The following is a 21,828-nucleotide window of genomic DNA, read 5'->3' as shown; positions in this document are numbered from 1 at the left end:
GTCTGTTGGTCTATTGTATACAGTACCTAGAGCGGACAACATCGAGAGTCACCCTCTCTTAACAAGCACGGATGAGAATCATTGAAATGTCCCGCGGCCTGCACACGTACCGGGGTTGTCAGTGTTTATTTCCGTCACTTTCCCAACATGTCGCGCTCTCCTCAACTGGAGCCGCGGCCTTGCCCTTCGCTCACTACTACCTACTGTTCCCAAGGAGCGGCTGCTCGGACGAGGCGAGTGTCCGGTTGACGGGGCGGAACCTCGCCATCTATCCAAGGATATGAGCCAGAGATGCATTCCTTGCTCTTTCGAATCTTTTGCCGTTGCACGTACTCGTACTTCCACCGATTGTGCGGATGTCGTACAGCGGTCAATGTATATTCAAGTACCAACCGTAAGGATCAGATGGCCCGATCACGCCCGCACGATAAGATCAGCCCCTCCGAGGTGACGGCCCCTCAATGGCCTGCCCCTCATCTCAACAACTTTTCAGCGTCCTTCACCGCCTCGAACTGACGGGTTGGTGCGCAAAGAACTTGACTGGTCTATTTTGCTGAGGCAGGCAGTCCAGACCTCCCAAGAACATGCCGACTCACCGACATGGCATCTTCTTACAATCAATAGTAGTAGGGGTAGTCGCGGTGCGCCAGTCGCACTCCGAGCTAGTGGCGGGCGAGAGAAAGAGCCACCACACAAACTCTCCTCTTACATCCCCTTTTATACCGCGTGTGGACAACTGTTTTCTTTTCCTGCTTTTGGCGGTCAGTGCATCAACATTCTGTGTATTTTCATTGTCCTTCGCCGTTTCTCCAATTACTTACCATTCGGTTGTCCATCATTCACTTGTCGGTCACTCCATCGTTACCTCCCTCTCACCTCGTGCTTAACCCCTCAAGATCACTCATCATGAGCGGCAAGTCACAAATCCGCCTCGACGGCAAGGTCGCCCTCATCACTGGTGCTGGTCGGGGCCTCGGTGCTGGTCTTGCAAAGACCCTTGCTGAGCGTGGCGCCGCCGTCGTGATCAACTATGCCAGCTCAGCCAAGCCTGCCCTAGCTACCGTTGCCGAAATCGAAAAGGAAGGCGGCAAGGCGGTTGCCATTCAAGCCAACATCTCCAAGACGCCCGAGGTCACCAAGCTCTTCGACGAGGCCATCAAGGCCTTCGGCAAGCGTAAGTCAAGTGGGAGCGGTCCAACGGTCAGGATGGTGTGCTGACTGTCGAAGTCGACATCGTCATCAACAACGCCGGCATGGAAGCTTTCTCCAAGCCCGAAGATGTCACCGAGGAGTTGTATGACCAGGTGTTTGGTCTCAACACCCGTGCCCAATTCTTCGTCGGTCAACATGCTCTGAAATATCTCAGCGGTAAGCGGCGATCCGTCCAGGTCACGTGTGTGTTCAACTGATGATTTCGTCCTCTAGAGGGCGGCCGTATTATCTTCATGTCATCCATCGCTGCCCGCCTGGGTGTCCCTAACCACGCTTTGTACGCTGGTTCTAAATCGGCTGTCGAGGGGTTCGCTCGCTCGTTCGCTGCCGATGGTGGTCCCCGCCGCATCACTGCCAACGCCATTGCACCCGGTGGCATCAAGACCGACATGTTCGCTCAGAACGCATGGCACTACTCTCCTGGCGCGACCAAAGATACTCCTATTGAGACGATCGAGGCCGGTATCGCCAAGCTCATCCCCCTTGGCCGATGTGCTGTCCCCGACGACATCGCCAAGGTTGTCATGTTCCTGTGCCATCCTGACAGCGAATGGATCAACGGTGAGTTCGTCTGTGATTGAAGTTTTGGATTAATCTCTGACAACCGATCTTTCCAGGTCAAATCATCACCCTCACTGGTGGCAGCGGTATTGCCTAAACGGGCCACTCCGCCAAACCGGTTCTTGCCCATGATGGGCTTTCTTCAGTGCATTTTGTGGCATCCAAAAGCGTGCCTTGAAAGAGTACAAAAGTTCTTTTGGTCTAGCAAAATCGGGTTGATAGAAACGCCTCCCTCCTGGGTTGGGTGATGGGCATGCAGGAATTGGAGCATCAGGGCGAACCAACAGGTAGATACGAGACGAGACCAAGGTTGGACACAAAGTAGATTATATGTCTTCGAACTTCTGAAACGACTTACGAGTAAACTGAGCTCGGGTCACCTATCCGACTCCTTGTGGCAGAGAAGCGTACCGCCCTGCCGCTCTATCATGCAGAGTGCTGTAAAGAATTATGCATACGTACTCCGTAAGTACATACAGTAGATAACCCACCTCGTTCGTGCACTACTCGTGCTTTGGAACAAGCGTCCGGACAATGAATGGACAAGACCGTCGACACGGTCGTCCACTACGGAGATACAGGTGGCTACCAAACCTAAAGCGTCACCAACGGCGCCTCGCAACCTCCGACACGCCGACCTCGTGCAGCTATGTAATACATACTGTTAGGCTTTACTCCGCAAAGGACGAATCGAAATATGTACTCCGTACACCGTCCATTCTTCGATCGATCAAGACGAAATCGATGCCCGTCGCGGACTATTTATGCGTACGACCACCTTGTAAGAGGGACGCGAATGTAGTTGTACACGATAAGTATCTTTTCAGCAGCCAGCAGCCAGGTTAACGTCCGAATGGTATCTGTGTTCGAACTTCTAAGTACCTCGCGGGTCATCTTAAGGTGGAAATAGCAAGGGCACAAACGGAGTACGGTAAGCAGTTTTACTTTTCCCAGGGCCAGCGCCGGTAGATAAGCTTTTGATGCGAACGGTCTTTGCGCGACGATACACTTGGGACCGGGTCGAAGTTGTTCACACGGAATACACTATGGAGTACGACGTAATCGAATGCGTGGACCACGTGTCGGTCAATCACAGTCACCCCTTGCTCCGTGTCTGTGCTCAACGGACCGCGGCATTACACCTTGATTCGCATCTATCCTCAGCGGACCGTGGCATAGCACCTTGGCCCTTTGATATCTGGCTTGATGAGGCACAGCTGCCTGCTCATATCTCCCCAATACGGACGACAAACGCCTTGTCGTGATGACTCTTACATCCGTTACTGCTTTGAAAAGTTGACAACATGCTCATACATCTACAAATGGAATCAGACTGGCGTCGGTATCCGCAGGTCGAACGTACAATGAAGCTGGAACGCCACTGTTTGACTGTGGAGCAAGGACTACACCATTTATGATCTATTATGGCGGGCATGGGTGATTCCTCGACGGTAGGATTACACAGGCAGGAAAGGTTATCTGCTCACTAACTACACAGTACGGCCTATGATGCTGCTGATCAGCTTCGAGCTCAAATGATGCCTGGGAAATTCAGAAGATTCACCGATTGTGAATGTGGATGTCCCCCTCTCAGTCAGCGTTCCCACGGCTTCGACTTTCAAAAATCCAGCCTCACCAATTGTATGCCACAGAATGGGAACAAAGCGACGATAAAGGGGAACAAGTTCAGAAACGAAGAAGACACATGTTGTTATTGTCAAACATCGAGCTCTTTGTTGTCGTGATCACAATGGCACAAATTCAGCTTTGTCTCCGGGCTATAATGATGGCATTGTATCGACTCGGACTTTATGCTCGACTGCCCAGGCTCCATGACAAAGAGGCCGGCGGGCAGATCAAGTTGTGAGCAAACATAAATGTCTGCCGGATGACCGAGTCTTGGGCGATCTGTCAACGCACTCTTCAACCAGGAAAATCAGCTGGAAAGAGAATCCACCGACCGGTCAAACAGCAGGGAAATTCTCCTGGTCCTCAACTGGGGAGCCAGCGCTAGGATAATGGCTGATCAACTGAACAAGAAATCTTCATTCGCGGCCCTTCGAAAATGGTATGCTAAACGATCCAGGTCCGTGGCCCGAAATGTCCAGAGTGAGTCGCAGCATTCAACCGCTCAGATCCAAGACTTTCTGACCTATCAACCTGGTGCAGAACTCCGGCAAACCGTCCAACGCAGGCCACGACTAGAGACTGACCGCCACGAAGAGGCACAACGCAAATCTCAGTACCTCGAGTTTTGCCATGTTCCGACTGAGCTAGACTGCATCCCTGCTCGACCATCTGTTTCGACCATCTCTTTGCCTTCGACGGTCGCGACGGGTTCAAGAGCCGGAGTTGCCCAGCAGTCACCACAGGAACTTCAATCTCTGCCTCGTCCTAGGCCTCGAGCACGACCTGCGGTAGAAGGACCCGAGGACTTTGAGCAATTTCGCTCTGACTTGCGCGGACGCTTCGAGCTGGAGTCGACTGCAGCCCAGGCACAGAAGCAACCTCGATCCCAAACCAAATCATTCACCATTTACCTGCCCGAGACTCAATTAGCAAAAGAGCAGCTCCATGCTGGTTCGAAAGCCAAGGCGTTCAGAGCATTCTCCGGGAGACCAGTTGAGAAAGGTCCAGAGAAGATTCAAGCATATCCGGGAGCCCCCAAGCGAAAACCAGTAGGTTACGTTCCTCCCACCCTCCAGCCTGGCTATGTGGATGGAGTTCCGCCTGTTCTACGCGCGTGCCACAACACAACTAACCTGGCTCTACCACAGAACAAGCCCAGTGGGACAGGAGCTGCGATCAAGAACTACAGTTACCCGCTTGTGGACTTCCACCAGGGACTGTTCATCAATGCTAACCTTTCCGAGGCGAGCATCTCTGGGCGGCACCAAGACCCGCGCATCCCCGCCATGAACTTCACAAGCCGGGGACTCGCTGATGAAGTGAATGCGGAGCTCACCCGTTTGCGCGTCCCGGATGAGAAAGAGGTCATTCGACCAAAGTCAAAATCCGGCGTCCCAGACGGGAAGGAGGTAGTCCGCCCCAAGTCTCGTGCCCTGGACGAAAAGGAGGTTGTCCGTCCCAAGTCGCGTGCATGGATGTCACCCGGATCTCCCCTCAATCAGAATGCTTACGAACTCGAGGCATCCGCACCCGGTTTTCCCCTCATGCAGGCCAGAGCTGTCAATCTCCGTTCTCAGACACCGCGAGTCGTGCGAGTGAGAAAGCAGCATGAGCTTCAAACACCTAGCCCTGTTTCTCCCTTGTCCGGCGATGCGGGCAAGGTCGACTTCAGAGAGTACAACTGGCCTCGGTTCGTCGACAAGGAATGGGTCGATCCGGCGAAGGGCATTCGCGCCGGTATCGATATCGACGCCGAGGAATTCTGAAAGAAAAGTCGTGATCCCGAGATTGAAGATTGGAGACAACGACTTATGAGGACGGAATGACTCGTTCATTCCTTGTTCGGAGGTAAGTCTGACTGCTTTCCTGGTTTAGTAAGTTATGATCACGAGAGCCGATCCTTGTGCGTTCGGATTGGCCTTAGTTGTGTTGATAATGCTAACCGTAAAAATAATAACAATAATAATGGTAGGAGAATAGTGTCGACGATGGTGTGCTTCACTGCGCAAGTCATGTGTGCTGCTGTTATTTCTTCTGTTCATTGTCCCGTGACGCGATCGATCTGTGGGCGAAGCTCGGCGATGGACCGGATTGCCATATATGAACTTCCGAATCACCAAAGTTGCGGTCAAGAACTGGAGCCGTGAAGCCGTCTGTTTGGCCCACAGGGCGACGCGTCGTCCCACTGATCTCTTTCATTATTGATCGTCGTTGCGAGGCTGCATCGCGGGCAGGTGAAAGCGATGCACGTGACGGCGGGGCAGCGAATCCTTCTCGGGATGATCACACCGAGGGCGATTACACAGTAAATGCCTGCAGGATCCTGGCTAGCTGCTTCGTTGTAACTCGTACTCGTGCCTTCACACGACAAGTATGACTAGAGTGTACCTCAAGTAGTAGACTACCAAAGACTTTTGACCTGTTATCGAGGGAACCCATTTCAAGGCACCGCTGTAGCTCAATTACAGCTCGCAGCATGCACAACACAGAGAGCTGTAGCCCTTGGGGGTGCCTAGGCCCCGAATCTCAGACCTCGGCATGCCTAAAGGAGCCCAAGGTCAATGGCGGAAAGGATTCAGCCTCAGGCACGCCAGTGAGAGATGCCCCTCCGACGCCCATCACTTCCCGATATCGCGTCGCGAATTCCGGTTCCTCGATTCCGTGTCTGATGGGCTTCACACTGTGTTTCCGTTGTGGTACCGAACCCCACACTGCGCTGATCAAGAGCCATGACCTTTATCGATACGATCGATTCGCGCTCGCTAGGCCATTGTCTCGACAAGGTCGCTCAGATTCCACGTCAAGTGCCATTTCCTTTGTCCATAGTTCCGCTTTCATCGACTCTACACAGTATTAGGCTGTAAGGAGAGCGAAAGTCAAATCCAAAGGTAACCTTGGGCGGACAATCGAAGCTCTTCGCTAACTTTGACTTGTTTCTGACGCCATCCGGTGGTACTGAGTCAGCTCGGTATGATCATTGTCTCCCGTTCGGCAAGAAAGTACTTGTACCGTCGCTGGCCCGTCCAGCTTAAACGCCTGTACCTCGTCTTCGCCGGGCTTCTTTCGCCTCCGGAATTCGTGCTGGCTGGGGAGCGTGAGGCCTCGCTTCGCGCTCCATTTGGAAAACTCTGCACGAAACCTCCCACGCCTCTGATCCTCTGACGCTTGCACCCCCAAATTTCAGGTGACTACCGGCAGAGAGGCGCACCCTTCCCACATCGGCGTATCCACTCCTCCTTCTCCATCTCGCAGGAACAAGTGGGGGACTTATTTCCCGGTGGTCGAGCACACTTGACAAAAAGGCACTTTCGGGCTCTTTGCAGTCGCCCACCGGTCCACAGTACTCCGTACTGTGTGTAGATACGACCGATAATCAGTCCGCGTGGACCCAGTCCTCACTGCCACAGGTCTATATGTGAGACAGCAGCTCTGGACACCCCCACTAGGCTCTGTGTGTTACATTCGCCGACCATCTCAACTCCTTGTCGCGGGCACCATTTCTACACCGACTATCATCTCGTGTACCGCCCTTAACAGCCATCTCGCGGCCCGTTCTTCCGGATTGCAGCACTCATCTCCCTAACCACCAGCTCCATCCACCCGGTGCCCGTGTGAGTCCGCCACCACCCGCGGTCAATTCGACGGCTGCCCCTCCGTCATCACACCTTCTGAGTTTCCTAGCTTTCCGTCCACGCACACCAGACGCGACAGAATTGACGAATTTGCACGGATCATTTGCCTCAATTCTCCCGGGACTTTCTGTGACCAATGCAGGACTGGACTCAATTGCATTCATGAATTCCTTAGAGATCTACCTCCCTCGGTGACACTGCTCCTCTGGGGTTCCGGAACACCAGCGCCCGGATCGGTACGCTACCAAGGAGGGCCAATAGGGCACAATGTACAGGAATACTGCCCAGAATTATGGCCATGTCAAATACGTTCCGCCCAACGCTCTCCCTTCGCCTGATAATACCAGCGATTCTGACCTGGAAATCCTCGACGCGCTTGACGAAAAGAGGAGGCAGCTAGACGAGGAAATTGCCCGGTTCAAGGTCGCAAAGGAGCGGGAGTTTCGAGAATTTGAGAGGGAACTGCGGGTGAAGAGAAAAGGGACCCGCATCGGCGGCCATCTCCCATCTGAGCCGACATCAATCAAACAATTCACCTCAGCCCCCTCGACAACAGCTTCTGCTCTGAACTTACTGGCCTCTGCTCAAAACGGCTCCCCCATCGGAAGGGCAGGGCCTAAAGCGAGAAGAGATGGATACCTGGCCGATAAGGTCAAGAGACCCGCACCACTAAGCGGGCCTACTCTGTCTATAGAGAAATTGAACATCACGGGCGAGACTACGCCGCCGTTACATACCCTTGGAACCCCTCCAACACCAAGTCTCTTGATGCGAACAAGGTCTCGCTCTCCAACCGATCCAGCTGCACGGCCAACAACGCCACCCTTCTTACAAGGAGAGAAGGAATCAACGCCTATGTCAACGCCGGCGCCCTCGAGAGATCGGTCTGATCCCTTTGCAGGGGTTTTCACTCCAGCATATCTGCCCCTGCTCGAGTCACGAGACCGTACCGCCTTGATACGCAGTCCTCAGATTTCGAAGTCTGCAGACGAGGAGAACAAACGGCTCCAACTCGATGCGAGCAGTAAGCTGCAGGCGGAGAGACAGAGGCTCGAGTCATCTCAGTCGCTACCTCCGCAGCAAGTCTCTCCTACGATTGTCACGACCAAGCGGACGAAGTCTTCGCCAGTACTGCCCAGTGCGAGCCTTCCCAGTGCTTTGCGGACTGCGAGTGGAGGGGGCCGCCGAAGGAAGCACGTCATGTTTCAGCTTGCTGATCTCAAGGTCGTAGACCCAAGTAGTAGTTACGAGGAAGGACCGAGTCCGGAGATGGAGGAGAAGCAAGACGTGATGGATTATCGAGGTCCGGGCATGCAGAGTGATCATGGCAGCGACGCGGGTAAGCAATATAAAGGGAGCCCCAGACTACCAGTCGAAAAGGAGAAAAGACAAGGACGGGGCAGAAATGGCCGCTTCGTCTCACCTATCCCTTCACCATTGGCGAGTCCTAGTCCGAGCTCATCGCCTTCACCAGCCCTGCATGGCTCATCGCCCCACCTGTCCCCAGTTGAGTCACCGAGTCTCGTCCCCTCCTCTGTGGACGAGACCACAGGCTTCTCAGGCGGTCTTGCCGGCGCAGATGATGGGGGCAGCGGAGTCGGGTTCTTCGAACTCGACGAAGAGCTCGCGAGTCCAGCGCTCCGAGAAGGCAAGCCCGTCGAGACATTCGACCTCGACGTGGAGGAGGAGGGTGTCAACGAGAACGCCGCCGGTGCCACGCGGCACGGCCTTGGAATCATCCCCTCGGTGCAGGTGGGCAGCGTGCCCATCGACATCGTCAGGCCCAGCAGCAGCTTTATAGGCAGTTACGGGCATTGAGGTGCGCTATGCCCGTCCCGGGAGGACGGGATTTGGGACACGTCATGAAAGGAAAGTTCAATCTCCAAAAAGCAAGGTCATTCGGAAGTTTTCGGGGTATATCGGCGTTTGTCTGGTAGTTCTCTGGGGTATTTAATACGGGTCGCTAGGTACTCGACAAGCAGACCCTGGCATACGACATAGTGGGCGGATATGCGGATGGGTGGGCGGGCGGCTATTGTGAGCGATTTTGTTCAAGTTTGGCTTGCAATGTGTTATGCGGTCGTATGCTCTTTGCTATGTGGTACGCGGTACGTGGTACGTGGAACGTGGTATGTCGTGCCCGTCGGGGTCGGGATGTGGTCAGGCTTCCGTGTGAGGGAGGATGAGTGCACACCTCCACGTTATGAACACGACGGGGTCAGGACGAGTACAGCGACGGCGACTCGAAAACGTACTCGGATTTGGACTCGGACTCGGACTCGTGGGCTACATATTATACCTATCTATCTACCTACCTACCCACATATATGTATCCAAGTCTTGGACATGGGCGGTAAAAGTGAACTTTTCTGCACGCTACGTTACGCCGCGTTGTCTTGTCATCTGTTGTTGCATTTCCCTTGCTTTCCTATATCTACATGTTGCACTGACTGATGTCCTAATGGCTGCCACTGACACGGATGGGCCATCCCAGCCAGAGCCAGGGTTTGCTGCGCCGTTGGGTGCAGCTGGCTTTGTATGGTATGGGTCATGAGGACCCGGCGGTGGATGGTTGATACGTTATGTATTTGTAGATGTGGAGATAATCTCTCAGATCTACTCCGTATATCGGTGCCGATACATACATCTACATCTACATCTATATCTATATCTATATCTTGCCCCGTGCGGACATGTGGCCATGGCCCAAGGTTGGCTCGTCATGTTCATGGGGGGTTATCGTATCGGGCCTACCAGGTAATTACCTGGTACTGTAGTTTACCGTCCAATATCACAAAGTCACATGTATATGCCCTGTGTACCCCGTACCTACTTGTGTACTCCAGACTATATAGCGAAACACACTCACCCAAACTGAATCTGGAGGTGAAGGCCACACTGCAACTACAGTACGGAGTAATAATGTTGCTATCCTGGGTAGTAGACCCCGTACTCCCGTACAGTGGAATACATATATACACTCATATATACCGAGGTATGCGTAGGAGACATATCGGTAGGACTTCATCCCCCGACTATGTAAGTCTGGGTCAGAGGCTGAGTCGAGTCACTTCGGACACATAGGGTTAGCCTACTACGGATCTGAGTCGACTGACCGACTACCTAGCGACCAACGAATGCCTCAGTCTACTACACGCATCCACGTCGAAATGAGCCCTTGGTCCACCACTACCTCGTGGTCGGCTATGTTTACACGCGTGGCTCTCGCTCAACCCTCAAATCAAGGCCTGGCCTCGGAACATGGCCTCCCTAACCTCGCGGATAATGTCCTTGCGATCCTTGCCGCCCATCAGCACGATACCGCGTCCCCGACGATTCATGCGCCCCATGCGGCCTAGTCGGTGGACAAAGTCAATGGTCGTATGCGGGACGTCGTACAACACGACGTGGCGGACGGCGAGGGTGTCGACGCCGCGGGATCCGAGATCCGTCGTTACGAGGACCTTGACGTCGGGGAGATGGCGCGTGGGTTTTGCCGGCGTTTTGCCCGAGCCGGCCGGAGCTGGAGTGGTGGCCCGGTCGAACGGCACAAAGTCCCTAAAGAGTTTCTTTGCCGGGTTGGTGGTGGTGGCACCTGCGGGTTTGGACGACCCGTCGACTTTCTCTACTGATGTGAACGATGAGAGGATCTCGGCTTGGCGCTGTTCCGCCGTGTCTCGAGTCAGGGCCACGGCCTCGACGCCCTTGGTCACCAGGTACTGCGCGACTTGGTCGGCTTTTTCGCGCTCGTTGACGAAGACGAGGATGTGTTTGACCGTGTTTTTGGGGTTGAGGTCCTCGTGCACGGCTTTGCCCAACGTCCAGATCACGTCGGCGCACGCGAGGTCACGGTCACCGCGGTAGGGGGCGCGGTCGATGTCTACAGCTCCCAATTGCACGCGGCGCGGGATGGTGTGCAGCTTCGGGGTGACGATGCGTTTGCAGTCGGGGAAGCGCTTGTCGATGAATTTGTCGAGACTGTTCGGGATGGTTGCCGAGCAGAGGATGAGTTGCTTCAGAGAAGGGGCCGCACGGTCGATGATTTCGCAGGTCGTTTCGGCAAAGGAGCGGTCGAAGAGGCTGTCGGCTTCGTCCATGACGAGATACTGGATTCGGGAGAGGATGTTGGGTTCCTTCTTGGCGATACTGGCGATGAGGTGTGGAGACGAGACGAGGATGTCGATCCCGGCAGGGTTGAAGAGGCGGTTGCGGATCACGGTCGGGGTGTTGGAGGAGGAGATGCCGGCAGAGCGGTACTTGATCGTGTGCGACATGGACTTGACGGTCTTCGTCACTTGGGTGATCAATTCGCTGGAGGGGAGGAGGATCAATGCTCGCGGACGGCCCATTGATGCATTGGGTGGTGGTGAGCCGTCATCCAAAGGATCCGGGTCGAAGACCGTGTTTCTGTCTCGCTCCTCTTTGTCCTTTGTTTCCTGAGCTTCACGCTCCAGTTGCTCGTTGTGGTCGAGTTCTTCTTGTTGTTTGACGGAGTTGATGACAGGTAAAAGGTAGGCCAACGTCTTCCCTGACCCAGTCTCTGCGGCGAGGAGGAAGGTTTTGTATTTGTTGTTCGGGACGGGCTTGCCTTCTGCGTCGACTGCATTCTGCTTTTGATATTCACCCTTCTTGCTGAGGAGGGCCGGAATGGCCAGCTTTTGCACAGCCGTAGGTGTATACTCGGTCAGATGCGGCAGGACTTGTGTGTATATCGCATCGACGACAGACGGCATCAGACCCAGGTCCTCGAACGATGTGATCTTCTCCATCTGTAGCTTGAGTTTGTTCCGCTGGCCATAGGATAGAGGAGCTAGGGTCTGTTGCATTTTCAGTGCGTGGAACAGCGGCCGTTCGTCCTTGTCCTTTTTCTTCTCTTTTCGCGAAGCCGCTGATTCCGTGGCTTCTTCTCCACTTGAGATGGCCCGCGTTGTTGGCTTGGAAGACGATCTCACAACTGTGGTTCTCTCTCTAATCTTAGACTTGATGGCCATCCTAGCACGTGAGGGAATCGCTCGAGGTGGTCGCGGCGGTAACCTTGCAACGGTCTGATTCATACCGGCAAACGGCCCGGGTGTCTCCTTTCGGGCAGACTTCCTTTCCATTCCTGATCTGCCGGCATCTTGAGTCAGTGTCAATCTCGAAGGCTTCCGTCTCTGTCGCATGGCCAAAGCCATCGTCCGTTGGGCCTGCCATTGTCGGGTTGCGGGCTGTAAAGTCGAGATGAGCGCTCTGAAGCGGCAGGCCGGACAAATCGCCGCGCTCGAAGACATTATCTCGCTGTTCAATGGTGTTCACTCCCATACATACACAAGCCCAGGGCGCAATTGCAGTCTGGGACTTTTTTCTTGCGCTGCGCGTCGTCGCGTTCCACTGTAGCCGGACCCCTGCAGGGCCCACTTGCGGTTGTCCGTTGTTGTCTCGGGTGGACGCCGTTCGTGTTGTCTGGCCAACGCGGTCAACGGCTGGCTTTGTTTTCGTCCCCATGCAAAGCGCCCGACAGCTGCGGGGCCCTTTCAAGTTTCACTTGCGCCATTCATACTCCGTATTCTTCAACGAGATCTCTTGGATGACTACTCTCTCCTTCAAGAGTGGCCGTCATTGCGGTCAAGTGATTTCTTCTACACATTCGTTTCTGCCTGTTCTCAAGAGTGCATAATCAGGTAATCCAACACGCCGCAGCTGGTCTGCCTCACCAGGCTCGGCTCAGCTTAGACAATAATCTGCCATTCTTGCGCTCTACCCACAGTTCCTCAGCCCTTCATTCCATTCTCTCGACCAATCCAGTCCATCATCCATGGTCTGAGCTCGACGTCTACGTACACAAAGCCATTGTCGAGCACTCATGGCCTCCGAGGTACGTGGATTCGTGGATGTTGGGCTCCCTTCTCACTTCTCTCTCAGGTTCCACCTCTGCGCATTCAGAAGGGCAGCGGCAATGGCACAAGCACTTCGCCATCTAAGCTGCCCCGAGTGACCAACCGTCCCCTATCTGAGCTCAGTCCCATGGCCATTCGAAGAAACTCTCCAAGTTTTCCGCAGGGAAAGGTGCGCCTGTCCTCCACTTCGATACGACATCACCAAGTTGACATGATAGCAGGGCAAAGTCTTTGGCAACGAGAACTCCCCAGTCACGTCATCCCCTTTTTCTACAGCTTCGCCACGTCTGTTCTGGCAGGGTCGAGATCCGAATTCGCCGGCTAGAGACGCCACCGAAAGCCCGCCAGTTCCTTCACCGCAGAAGCGATCATCAATTGAAAACCTCAAGAGAGCTTCAAGAGTCAAGAACAGCAGCATGTTCGAGATCGAGCAGAGGCACCATTATGATCCTTCACGTCCCTCAATCCTCGATGGCCGCCCACAAAGCATGCAATTCCTCAGACAATCATCACCTGTGCGCGTTTCCGATTCAGGGCGTAAGGAGAACCTTGCGCCGACTAGCACGACCTCACCAGCCAGACCGACAGTGGAAGAGCCTAAAGAGGATGCAAAGTCCATCATTGATACTGTCACGCCTCTGTCGCCGAGCAGGATGAACACTTCTCCCACCAAGTCCTCGCTCTCGAACAAGACAGGTTCAGCGTTTCGGCGCAATGGGTTTGACCCAAATACAGGCGTCTGGGAGGACGATGAGGAGCTCCACGAGAAACAGCTGCCGCTTGGTCGCGGCCTCCACCGCCATCACAAGAGCGTCACTTTCGACCAAGCCCCTCCACAAATAAATGAGTATGAGATGGCCACGCCTGCCCCATCTTCCATCGCGTCTGGTTCTCGCCAGGGCAGCTACGACTCTGCCGACGATGATGACGACGAGGATGAGGAAGCTAGTTTCGAGAGAGGCTCATCCATGGACCATGATGACAGTTTCGACGCGTCTCTGGAAGACACAGAGAAGACGCCTGTTGTGCTTCCCGAGGATTGGCGCTTTATGAGCCCCGATACCGCAAACACCGACCTTGCTCAACACGAGGAGGATGTGTTCGAGGATGACTATGGCAGTCCTGCTCCAACTGCTCAGCCTGGCACTGCTTCCAATCGGCCTCACCAAACCAGTGCAAGCTCAGTCGACTCCAATGGCCAGTCTCGCCCTCTGCCACCTCTCCCTCCCTCGGTCGGAGCCCAAGCCAAATCAAGGAGTGATAGTCTGTCTAATGCATTCGAACGTATCAGCGTCGCCTCACGATCACTTCCCGCGCCTCCGATGCCAGCGGCAACCTCCAAAATTGACATCCTGAATATGAGAGTATCGACTTCCCTTTCGGCCGAGGATAGGATTCGCTTGATGGCACTGCAAGAGCAGGAAAGAGAACGTCGAATGAGACGTATGGGCTCCAAAGAACCCAGCCCTGTGCGTAGCACCAGCGCAGATGACTCTACCACCTCAGACCTGGAGCCAGTACCGGTGCTCTCCGAATCGAGGAACTCCACACCACAGCTCTCGAGAGACTCGATACTTGCAGGCCTTCGTGGCGAAATTGGGACTGACAGTCGAGAGAGCAGCGAGGACATCCCAGATGTGCCTCGACGGCGAGACCTGGCATCTCTTGACCCAGATATCCCCATTCCGTCAATGGAGGATCCGACCCAGCCACGCATCAAGGAGGAAGAGACGGAAGAGACTGACTTGTACTCCATTCCCGACGCATACAGTCGCCGGGTAGTCTCGGATTCGGACGTGAGCGCCAACAATGACGACGACCTTACCAGCCAGTACTCCCAGCCATCGCTTGCCTCCTTTGTCCCATCTTCGGCCGCTGATGAGGGCCAAGAAACACCAAAGGCACAGAGCCCGGCGCGCGAAGTGCTCTCGAAACCCGCGCTTTCACAGCGCGTCTCATTGCCTGACTTTGCGGACTTCGGCGAGGCAAGCAGTTTCGACATTGGCCTTGCGCGGTACTTGAGCAACGAGGAGGAGAAACCCAAGCAAATAGTCCGCCTGGAGTCAACCACGGAATTGCCTGATCTCGCCGCATTACGTCAATCAATTCAGCGTTCATACACTCCTGATAGCCAGCCCAAGCAGCGGTTGGGGAGTCCAGCAACTTTCAGTCCGGAGCAGGCAGTGCCAGGTAGTCCAGATTCTGTGGTGAGACATCCCACTGCATCTGACGAGTTCCCCAGCCGTGCAAATCGCGAGCCTGAACATAAAGTGGATGCCCCTGAAGTCGACAATGATCGATCTAGCAGTCCCTCAGAAGCCTCTGACACCGGTTCCGTCTTGATCAACGGGAGAGAAGCTTCGCCTGTGTCCCCTATTTCAGCTGAATTCGAAGACACACCAGAAGTCGCGATCACGGAACCGCTCCAGGATAGTCTGACCGACGACAAGCCTTCCGAGCCTCTATCCATCGAAGCCGAAAATAAGCGGGTTAGCAGTTTGGTGCCCTTGGACATTCCCCATGGAAGCCTGGACGAAGGCCTTGGCCTAGGTCTGGAGAAGGAATTTGACCGAGTGGTGGAAGCCCAGAAGGTAGAGTTTGAACTCTCTTTGCAACGCCTTTATTACCCTTTCCACGGACGTTTCCCATCGACTGAGCTCCCGCTCCCAAAAGCGGAAGAACGAAAAGGTTTCAACCCGATGGAAAATGTCCCCTTTCTCCCCAAGCCCCGTGGAGCGCGTCCTCCCCCAGGCACAAGTCTTGCTCTTTCCCCCACTACATCTAGCCACGGAGAATCATTTGCTAACCCGGCTCGCTGCCGACAGAGAGGTTACCTGATGCGACAAAATACCAAGATCGTGGTTGCATCCGAACGTGTGTCCCAGGACGAGTGCAGGTCGCCTGGTCTCCCTATCGTGACCGAGGACGGTTTGCTGGGTGTACCAACGGAGGCCAACAACGTAGTGCCTTCCCCACGCAAGACGAGTCAGCCAACCTGGACCGCTGAGCCATGGAATGGCAAAACTCGTCGAAAGAGTATCAGGGTGGGAGGAGAAAAGTCCATGAGCAAGCGAAAGCCTGTTGACGGAGCCGTGCCACCCCTGCCTGGGCTGCCCAGCAATGTCCAAGAGACGCTCGACGCAGTGGCTGAGGATGAGATCGGAGAAGAGGATGAGTGGGAGGAAGGCGCTGAGCGTGGTCGGTTGTTTGTCAAGGTTGTTGGTGTCAAAGACCTGCAGATGCCTTTCCCGCAACGTGAGATGATCCTCATTGTCCATTTCGGCATGCGCTAACAGCCACCTAGACGAACGTACCTATTTCGCCCTGACGCTTGACAACGGCATGCACTGTGTGACAACTGCCTGGCTCGAACTTGGTCGAAGTGCACCTATCGGCCAGGAGTTCGAGCTGGTTGTGCTAAATGACCTGGAATTCCAACTCACCTTGCAGATGAAGCTGGAGGAACCGAAGATCGAGCGGCCACAATCCCCTTCCAAGCCACCTGCCTCGCCTAAGAAGCAAGGAGCTTTTGGTAGGTTGTTTGGTTCGCCCAAGAAGAAGAAAGAATCGGAGGCCCGGGCTCAGCAAGAAGCGCAGGCTGCCAGAAGGCCCGTAACCCCACCATCCGCCTACGAGCTGGTGCAGGGGCTGGTCGCGAAGGACGGATCGTTTGCCCGAGCCTACGTCGCATTGAGCGAGCATGAGAAGCAGGCATACGGTCGACCTTATAATGTCGACATCACCTGTTTCAACGAGTGGGCGCTGGAAGAGGTCCTTGTTGGGAGCTCGCGAAGCAAGAAGGGTGTAACACAACTTCAGCGCCGTCCGCCCTATGAAATCGGTAAGCTGGAGTTGCAGCTTTTGTATGTGCCGAAGCCAAAAGGGGCCAAGGATGAAGACATGCCGAAAAGCATGAATAGTGCTATCCGTGCCCTCCGAGAAGCCGAGGACCGTCTTCACCAACAAGCCAACATCAAGGAGTTCGAGGGCTACCTGAGTCAACAGGGAGGAGATTGTCCGGTAAGTTGAGCTTGTCCATCGAGCGAGAACGAGGTGCTGATCGATTGTAGTACTGGCGGAGACGCTTCTTCAAGCTTGCGGGTTCCAAGTTGACAGCTTTCCACGAGACAACTTTGCAGCCACGTGCTACCATCAACCTCGCCAAAGCCACTCGTCTGATCGATGACAAGACTGCCCTCATGCAGAGAGAGACTTCCACGAAAGGTGGGGGTCGTCGCAAGAGTGGATTTGCTGAGGAAGAAGAAGGCTACATGTTTGTTGAGGAGGGCTTCCGCATCCGTTTCGGCAATGGAGAAGTGATCGATTTCTATGCTGATTCCACTGCCAACAAAGAAGAGTGGATGCAAGCTCTCTCGCAAGTTGTGGGCAAGGGCGTGCAGAGTGGCTCCGCTCCGATCAAAGGCTGGACGGAGATGGTTCTCAAGCGAGAAAAGAAGGTCAAGGCTGAAGCACCGGCACCACGTCCCCGAATGGGCCATCAACGAACAGAGACGTACCACGCCAGTGGGGCGATTAGCCAGGCGAGCAGTCCCGTCAAGTCTTCAGCTCGTGAAGAGAGGCATCGAAAGACGAAGAGCATGATCATGTAGGGCTGGAATGGTAGTGGGCACTTTGGAAAAGGAACGATGGATTCTGTACAGGGGCACCGTGGTACGCACACGTTGGATGGGCTCTACGGAGAGCAGGAGGTGTTGTATCAGGACGGCGGCTTGGATGGGAGTGTTGGAACCGGAGGATCTGAGCTTCCGTTTGGATGTTATGGGCACACGATTTCATGCACGGCACGATCCATGAGGAAGCCAAGGTCGGTAGACAGGGCTGGCCAGGCTCGTCATGAACGATGCTGTGATGTGCATAAAGAGTTCTCCTAGAAAAACGAGCGTTCAAGACCTTGAATGTCTGCAGTAGACGATCAAATGGGCCCCCACAACACGACTGGCCCATACGTAAGCAGCTTCGCACTTGGACAGCGATCATCATCTGGTGAACAACCTCGCCCTCGTCGCATCATCGCCATACCCTCAAAATGCGATCATGGGCCTTGTCCGAAGCATTGCGATTGTGGTGCTAAGCATCTCGCTGATCGTCTTCATTGCGCTGTTCGGCCGACTTCCAACTTTGCGGTAAGCGGGCGTCTCACGAAATGCATCACATTGTCAGTTGGTCTTTCTCACCAGATTATCCAGGAGAACGCCGATCGCCTTTCTGCATCGACTGCTGTGGGTGTACATTCCCAATGTCCTGGGCCATGTTGACGAACGCCTGACTGGCCGGCGCATTACGCGCAGTCTGGCCCGGACTGGGGATTATCTGATGAATGAGAAACACCCGCTTGTGCTTGTATGCCAAATCAGCCGCCCCCTCCCAAGTGTGACTGACGTCTTTCTTACATATGTGACACCTTCTACTCCAGATCTTCTTCGTCGGTCTACAACTCATTGGCGAGACCTTGTTCATTCCCGCAGCATGGGACCGGCTCTCGTTTGCGCAGATCGCGCCGCTTCCCCCGCTGATCATTGCGCCGCTATGGTTCCTTTACCTCTGCAACACGACGGACTCGAACATCACGCCCCAGAACCACCGGTCCGCCATGCTCGCTTATCCGTATGACTATGCGTTGTTCCACCCCGGGTACTTCTGCTCGACGTGCCGGTTCGCCAAACCCCCACGTAGCAAGCACTGCTCGATCTGCAAGGCGTGCGTGCAGAAGCAGGACCACCACTGCATCTGGATCAACAACTGCGTCGGCCGGGCCAACTACCTGTGGTTCAACGCCCTGCTGGTGAGCATTGCCGCGCTGCTCGTCTACGGCAGCCATCTGGGCCACGGCCTGCTGGACGCGCGGCTGCAGGACCGGCTTGTCCCGCCCGCGCTCACGAGGGGCAGTCTCACGAGCAAGAGGTGGAGCACGCGTCTGTCGTGGAACGAATATGCGCATGCCTGGGCGTGGGCCATCGCCGTGGAGTGGCGCATCGGGGCAGTCGTCATGTTGAGTCTCATGTGTGTTCCCCTGGCGTTCGGGTTTCTGGCGTATCATCTGTACTTGGTCTGGGCCGGGATGACGACCAACGAGTCGTCCAAGTGGAGCGATTGGAAGGAGGATATCAATGACGGCGTGGTCTACCGGGCGGAGATGAAGGCGCTGAGGGAGACGTTCCCGCCCTTGCCGGAGGATGTGCAGCCGCGCGATGAGGACGTCAAGTGGCCCCGGGGCGTGCGAGCGCGGTGGTGGCTTGTGCGTACGAGGGATGGGGAGAGGCCGAAGAAGAGGAGGAAGCCCAAGCGGGATGGTAGGGTAAACACCCCTGGAAACGACGTGGATGAGCGCGAGGACCTCGGGCAGGAGCAGGAGCAGGAGAATGAAGAGGAGCCGGATGGGAGATGGGAGAAGGTGACCAGCATTGCGCAGGTGGAAAACCTCTATGACTTGGGGTTCTGGGATAATTTGCTCGATGGCCTGTTCAATCGCGGTTGAGCTACTGTACCGGACTTCTGTCTGCAGGAGTGACCAAAAACGCGTGTCCTCTCTTTGCCGGAGCTGGTAAGAGGGCTATGACGCGTGGGCACTGGTTATACAATAGATGTGATTTCAGCGTGAGCGGGAGGGAGAGCATCTCAAGATGCAATTACTACTGCCCTTCACCAAGATTTCTTCGACGCAATAGGAGACCGTGAGGGCATGATGATGTACTAGAGCAATAATACTTACTATGAGGTGTCCAAGTCGAAGTACCCTCCACGATTACAGCCTCGCTGCCGTAGGATAGCACCAACGTGTTACTCACAACATACAAGCATTATGGTACCGCCTAGACTCTGCATATGGTCCGACTGCAATCTCCATCGTACATCACGACGCGTGCGAGTGATGTTCCTTGTTACAAATCACGGACATGCGCTCCAGTCGATACAATCTGCAGTCCAGAAGGCCCTATCCGGATTCTGAAATACCTTCCCTTCGACCACTTCCTTGTCGCATTGCGCATCAGACGGCCCGGTCATCGCGTTGCACCGTCCGCCAGGGTTGCTGTCAGGTTGCAGCCCGGCCCAGAACCATGACACTCCGTCATGAACAGTATGTCGTTGACGCCAGTATCAGACGCGCACCACCCAGCGACGCGTTCAGCTCCGCCGCCGCCGCCGTCAGAACTGCGGTGCCTGCATTGTCTCCAGTGCCGGCCATAACATGCCACAGGACTTCAATGCTATCCACCGCCAGATCATCAGGGGCAGATTTGGCGTGAAAGGGTGATTTGAGATTATTCTCACCCTTGATCCACACAGCACCGGACTCGGGAAGGAATTGACCTTCCTCGTGTTCAAACATTGAAGACAACGAGAGGAACGGTTTTCCACCTCTACAGCCTGACGAGTCCCGAGTGTCGAGCGCAATAGTGTGAACGCTAGTGTGGAGTAGATTGTGACAAGCTTGAAGATACGATACGGCGGAGTAGGCGGCCACTTACCGTCTGCGGCGAACTTGCACTCGCGGAAATCTTTTGGATCATTCACTTCCGTCCTGTTTGCATTGCAAAGCCGTCAACCTGCTCCTTTACTTCAACTTTCGCATCCGCTGTCGCATCTCTCACCAGGCCGGTCGCATTCCGTCAGCGGTACGATTCCAACCGAGCGGACACCCTCGCCGGTATCCCACAACTCTGCCAAGTCTGCGCTACCTCCAAGCGCGGCAGTGACATCCTTCTCGAGAGCATCTATACGCGCCTCAAACTCCGGCTTCCTCCACAATGGATCACTCACGAGATCCGTGTCCATGGGTGGCGCTTTCAGATTTTGGCGGAGCGTTCTGTATGGGCGCTTTAGGAGGTATACGGAGTCGCAGTCCCTTTTGACAGATATCTCTAACAATGGCCCAGGCACATTATGGCACGGCATTAAGGGATTCCGAAATTCACCATATGGCGAACGACGGATAGGCATGATCACAGCGATCAAAGCCCGCGCGCCTGTGACGGGAGGCAACTTCGGCGTATGGGGAGGCATGTTCAGCACATATGACTGCGCAGTCAAGGGCATCCGCAAGAAGGAAGATCCTTACAACTCCATCATTGCAGGTTTTCTGACAGGAGGCTCGCTGGCGATAAGAGGAGGCTACAAGGCGGCGAGAAACGGTGCCATCATGTGTGCCATCTTCCTTGCTGTCATTGAGGGTGTTGGTATTGGCATTCAGCGGCTGATGGCGGAGAACACGAGACTCGACGTAAGTGTGAAGCCCATCTAAAATGTGGTCGACCGGATATACTAATACTGTACAGCTGCCTCCTCCACAACCACCTTCCGAAGCTGGTCGGGTACCAGCGTGACTCGTGGAAATGGCGACAGTTCCGCATTTTATTTGAAGCAGTTATTTCAACTTTACCTAGCAGCGCTCGCTTCTCGGTTCTCTACTCTTCTCTCGCGAGGATGGCAAGCCTCTTGGCTGTCAAATGACTTCCTCATAAATGCATAGCGGGGCCACAGGCGCAGACAGTCAGGCGGGAAAGCTCCATGATGTGAGACGAGTTGACCGAGTGGACATGCCGATGGTCGCCATGTGCCCGGCTGGCCAGCAGATGCCTCCACATTGGCTGGTTTGGTGGAAGTCGCTGAGTTGGCGCTTGACTGCCCGACTCGACGGTGTAATATAATAAGTGTACAATGAAGGGAGCATGGATAGATCAGTCTTCAACTCAATGAACCATTTGATGTGTGTCAATAATGTAATGTAGAAATCAAGGCGCAGTCACGGAGCTGCGAGGCTGTGAAAAGCGAGCAACTGCCTCATTCATCTTCCATGTCGTATACTACCAACTTCTGAATGTTCCAGCAATACCGACTCTTTTCACCTAGACTTACAGATTTCTCTTAGTTACTCTAAGATTGTCTCCGGCGGTATCTGT

The 21,828-nt window shown here is 54.7% G+C and overlaps 7 protein-coding genes across 7 annotated transcripts; 6 read left to right on the top strand and 1 right to left on the bottom strand.

The window, feature by feature from the left end:
* Positions 1 to 906: 906 nt before the first annotated feature.
* Positions 907 to 1,793, top strand: A1O7_00392 (3-oxoacyl-[acyl-carrier protein] reductase; the record flags this gene model as incomplete). Its single annotated transcript, XM_007754434.1, has 3 exons — positions 907 to 1,174; positions 1,228 to 1,368; positions 1,426 to 1,793. The coding sequence occupies 3 exons, from the start codon at positions 907 to 909 to the stop codon at positions 1,791 to 1,793; spliced, it is 777 nt and encodes a 258-aa protein (XP_007752624.1).
* A 1,998-nt stretch (positions 1,794 to 3,791) lies between these two features.
* Positions 3,792 to 5,168, top strand: A1O7_00391 (uncharacterized protein; the record flags this gene model as incomplete). Its single annotated transcript, XM_007754433.1, has 1 exon — positions 3,792 to 5,168. One exon carries the CDS (start codon positions 3,792 to 3,794, stop codon positions 5,166 to 5,168), a length of 1,377 nt encoding a protein of 458 aa, XP_007752623.1.
* A 2,133-nt stretch (positions 5,169 to 7,301) lies between these two features.
* A1O7_00390 (uncharacterized protein) lies at positions 7,302 to 8,852 on the top strand (the record flags this gene model as incomplete). Its single annotated transcript, XM_007754432.1, has 1 exon — positions 7,302 to 8,852. The coding sequence occupies one exon, from the start codon at positions 7,302 to 7,304 to the stop codon at positions 8,850 to 8,852; it is 1,551 nt and encodes a 516-aa protein (XP_007752622.1).
* A 1,418-nt stretch (positions 8,853 to 10,270) lies between these two features.
* A1O7_00389 (uncharacterized protein) lies at positions 10,271 to 12,208 on the bottom strand (the record flags this gene model as incomplete). The annotated part of the gene is made up of 1 exon (XM_007754431.1): positions 10,271 to 12,208. One exon carries the CDS (start codon positions 12,206 to 12,208, stop codon positions 10,271 to 10,273), a length of 1,938 nt encoding a protein of 645 aa, XP_007752621.1.
* Positions 12,209 to 12,876: 668 nt separating this feature from the next.
* On the top strand, positions 12,877 to 17,520 carry A1O7_00388 (uncharacterized protein; the record flags this gene model as incomplete). Its single annotated transcript, XM_007754430.1, has 6 exons — positions 12,877 to 12,888; positions 12,936 to 13,079; positions 13,132 to 15,598; positions 15,662 to 16,165; positions 16,215 to 16,930; positions 16,981 to 17,520. The coding sequence occupies 6 exons, from the start codon at positions 12,877 to 12,879 to the stop codon at positions 17,518 to 17,520; spliced, it is 4,383 nt and encodes a 1,460-aa protein (XP_007752620.1).
* A 445-nt stretch (positions 17,521 to 17,965) lies between these two features.
* Positions 17,966 to 19,406, top strand: A1O7_00387 (uncharacterized protein; the record flags this gene model as incomplete). Its single annotated transcript, XM_007754429.1, has 3 exons — positions 17,966 to 18,054; positions 18,118 to 18,271; positions 18,345 to 19,406. 3 exons carry the CDS (start codon positions 17,966 to 17,968, stop codon positions 19,404 to 19,406), a joined length of 1,305 nt encoding a protein of 434 aa, XP_007752619.1.
* Positions 19,407 to 20,676: 1,270 nt separating this feature from the next.
* A1O7_00386 (mitochondrial import inner membrane translocase subunit tim-17) lies at positions 20,677 to 21,170 on the top strand (the record flags this gene model as incomplete). The annotated part of the gene is made up of 2 exons (XM_007754428.1): positions 20,677 to 20,755; positions 20,806 to 21,170. The coding sequence occupies 2 exons, from the start codon at positions 20,677 to 20,679 to the stop codon at positions 21,168 to 21,170; spliced, it is 444 nt and encodes a 147-aa protein (XP_007752618.1).
* Positions 21,171 to 21,828: the final 658 nt, after the last annotated feature.

This window comes from Cladophialophora yegresii (genome assembly GCF_000585515.1).
Source record: "Cladophialophora yegresii CBS 114405 chromosome Unknown aczIN-supercont1.1, whole genome shotgun sequence".
Lineage (NCBI taxonomy): Eukaryota > Fungi > Ascomycota > Eurotiomycetes > Chaetothyriales > Herpotrichiellaceae > Cladophialophora > Cladophialophora yegresii.
Note: the sequence above shows the minus strand (reverse complement) of the source record. Positions and strands in the feature narration are given on the sequence as shown.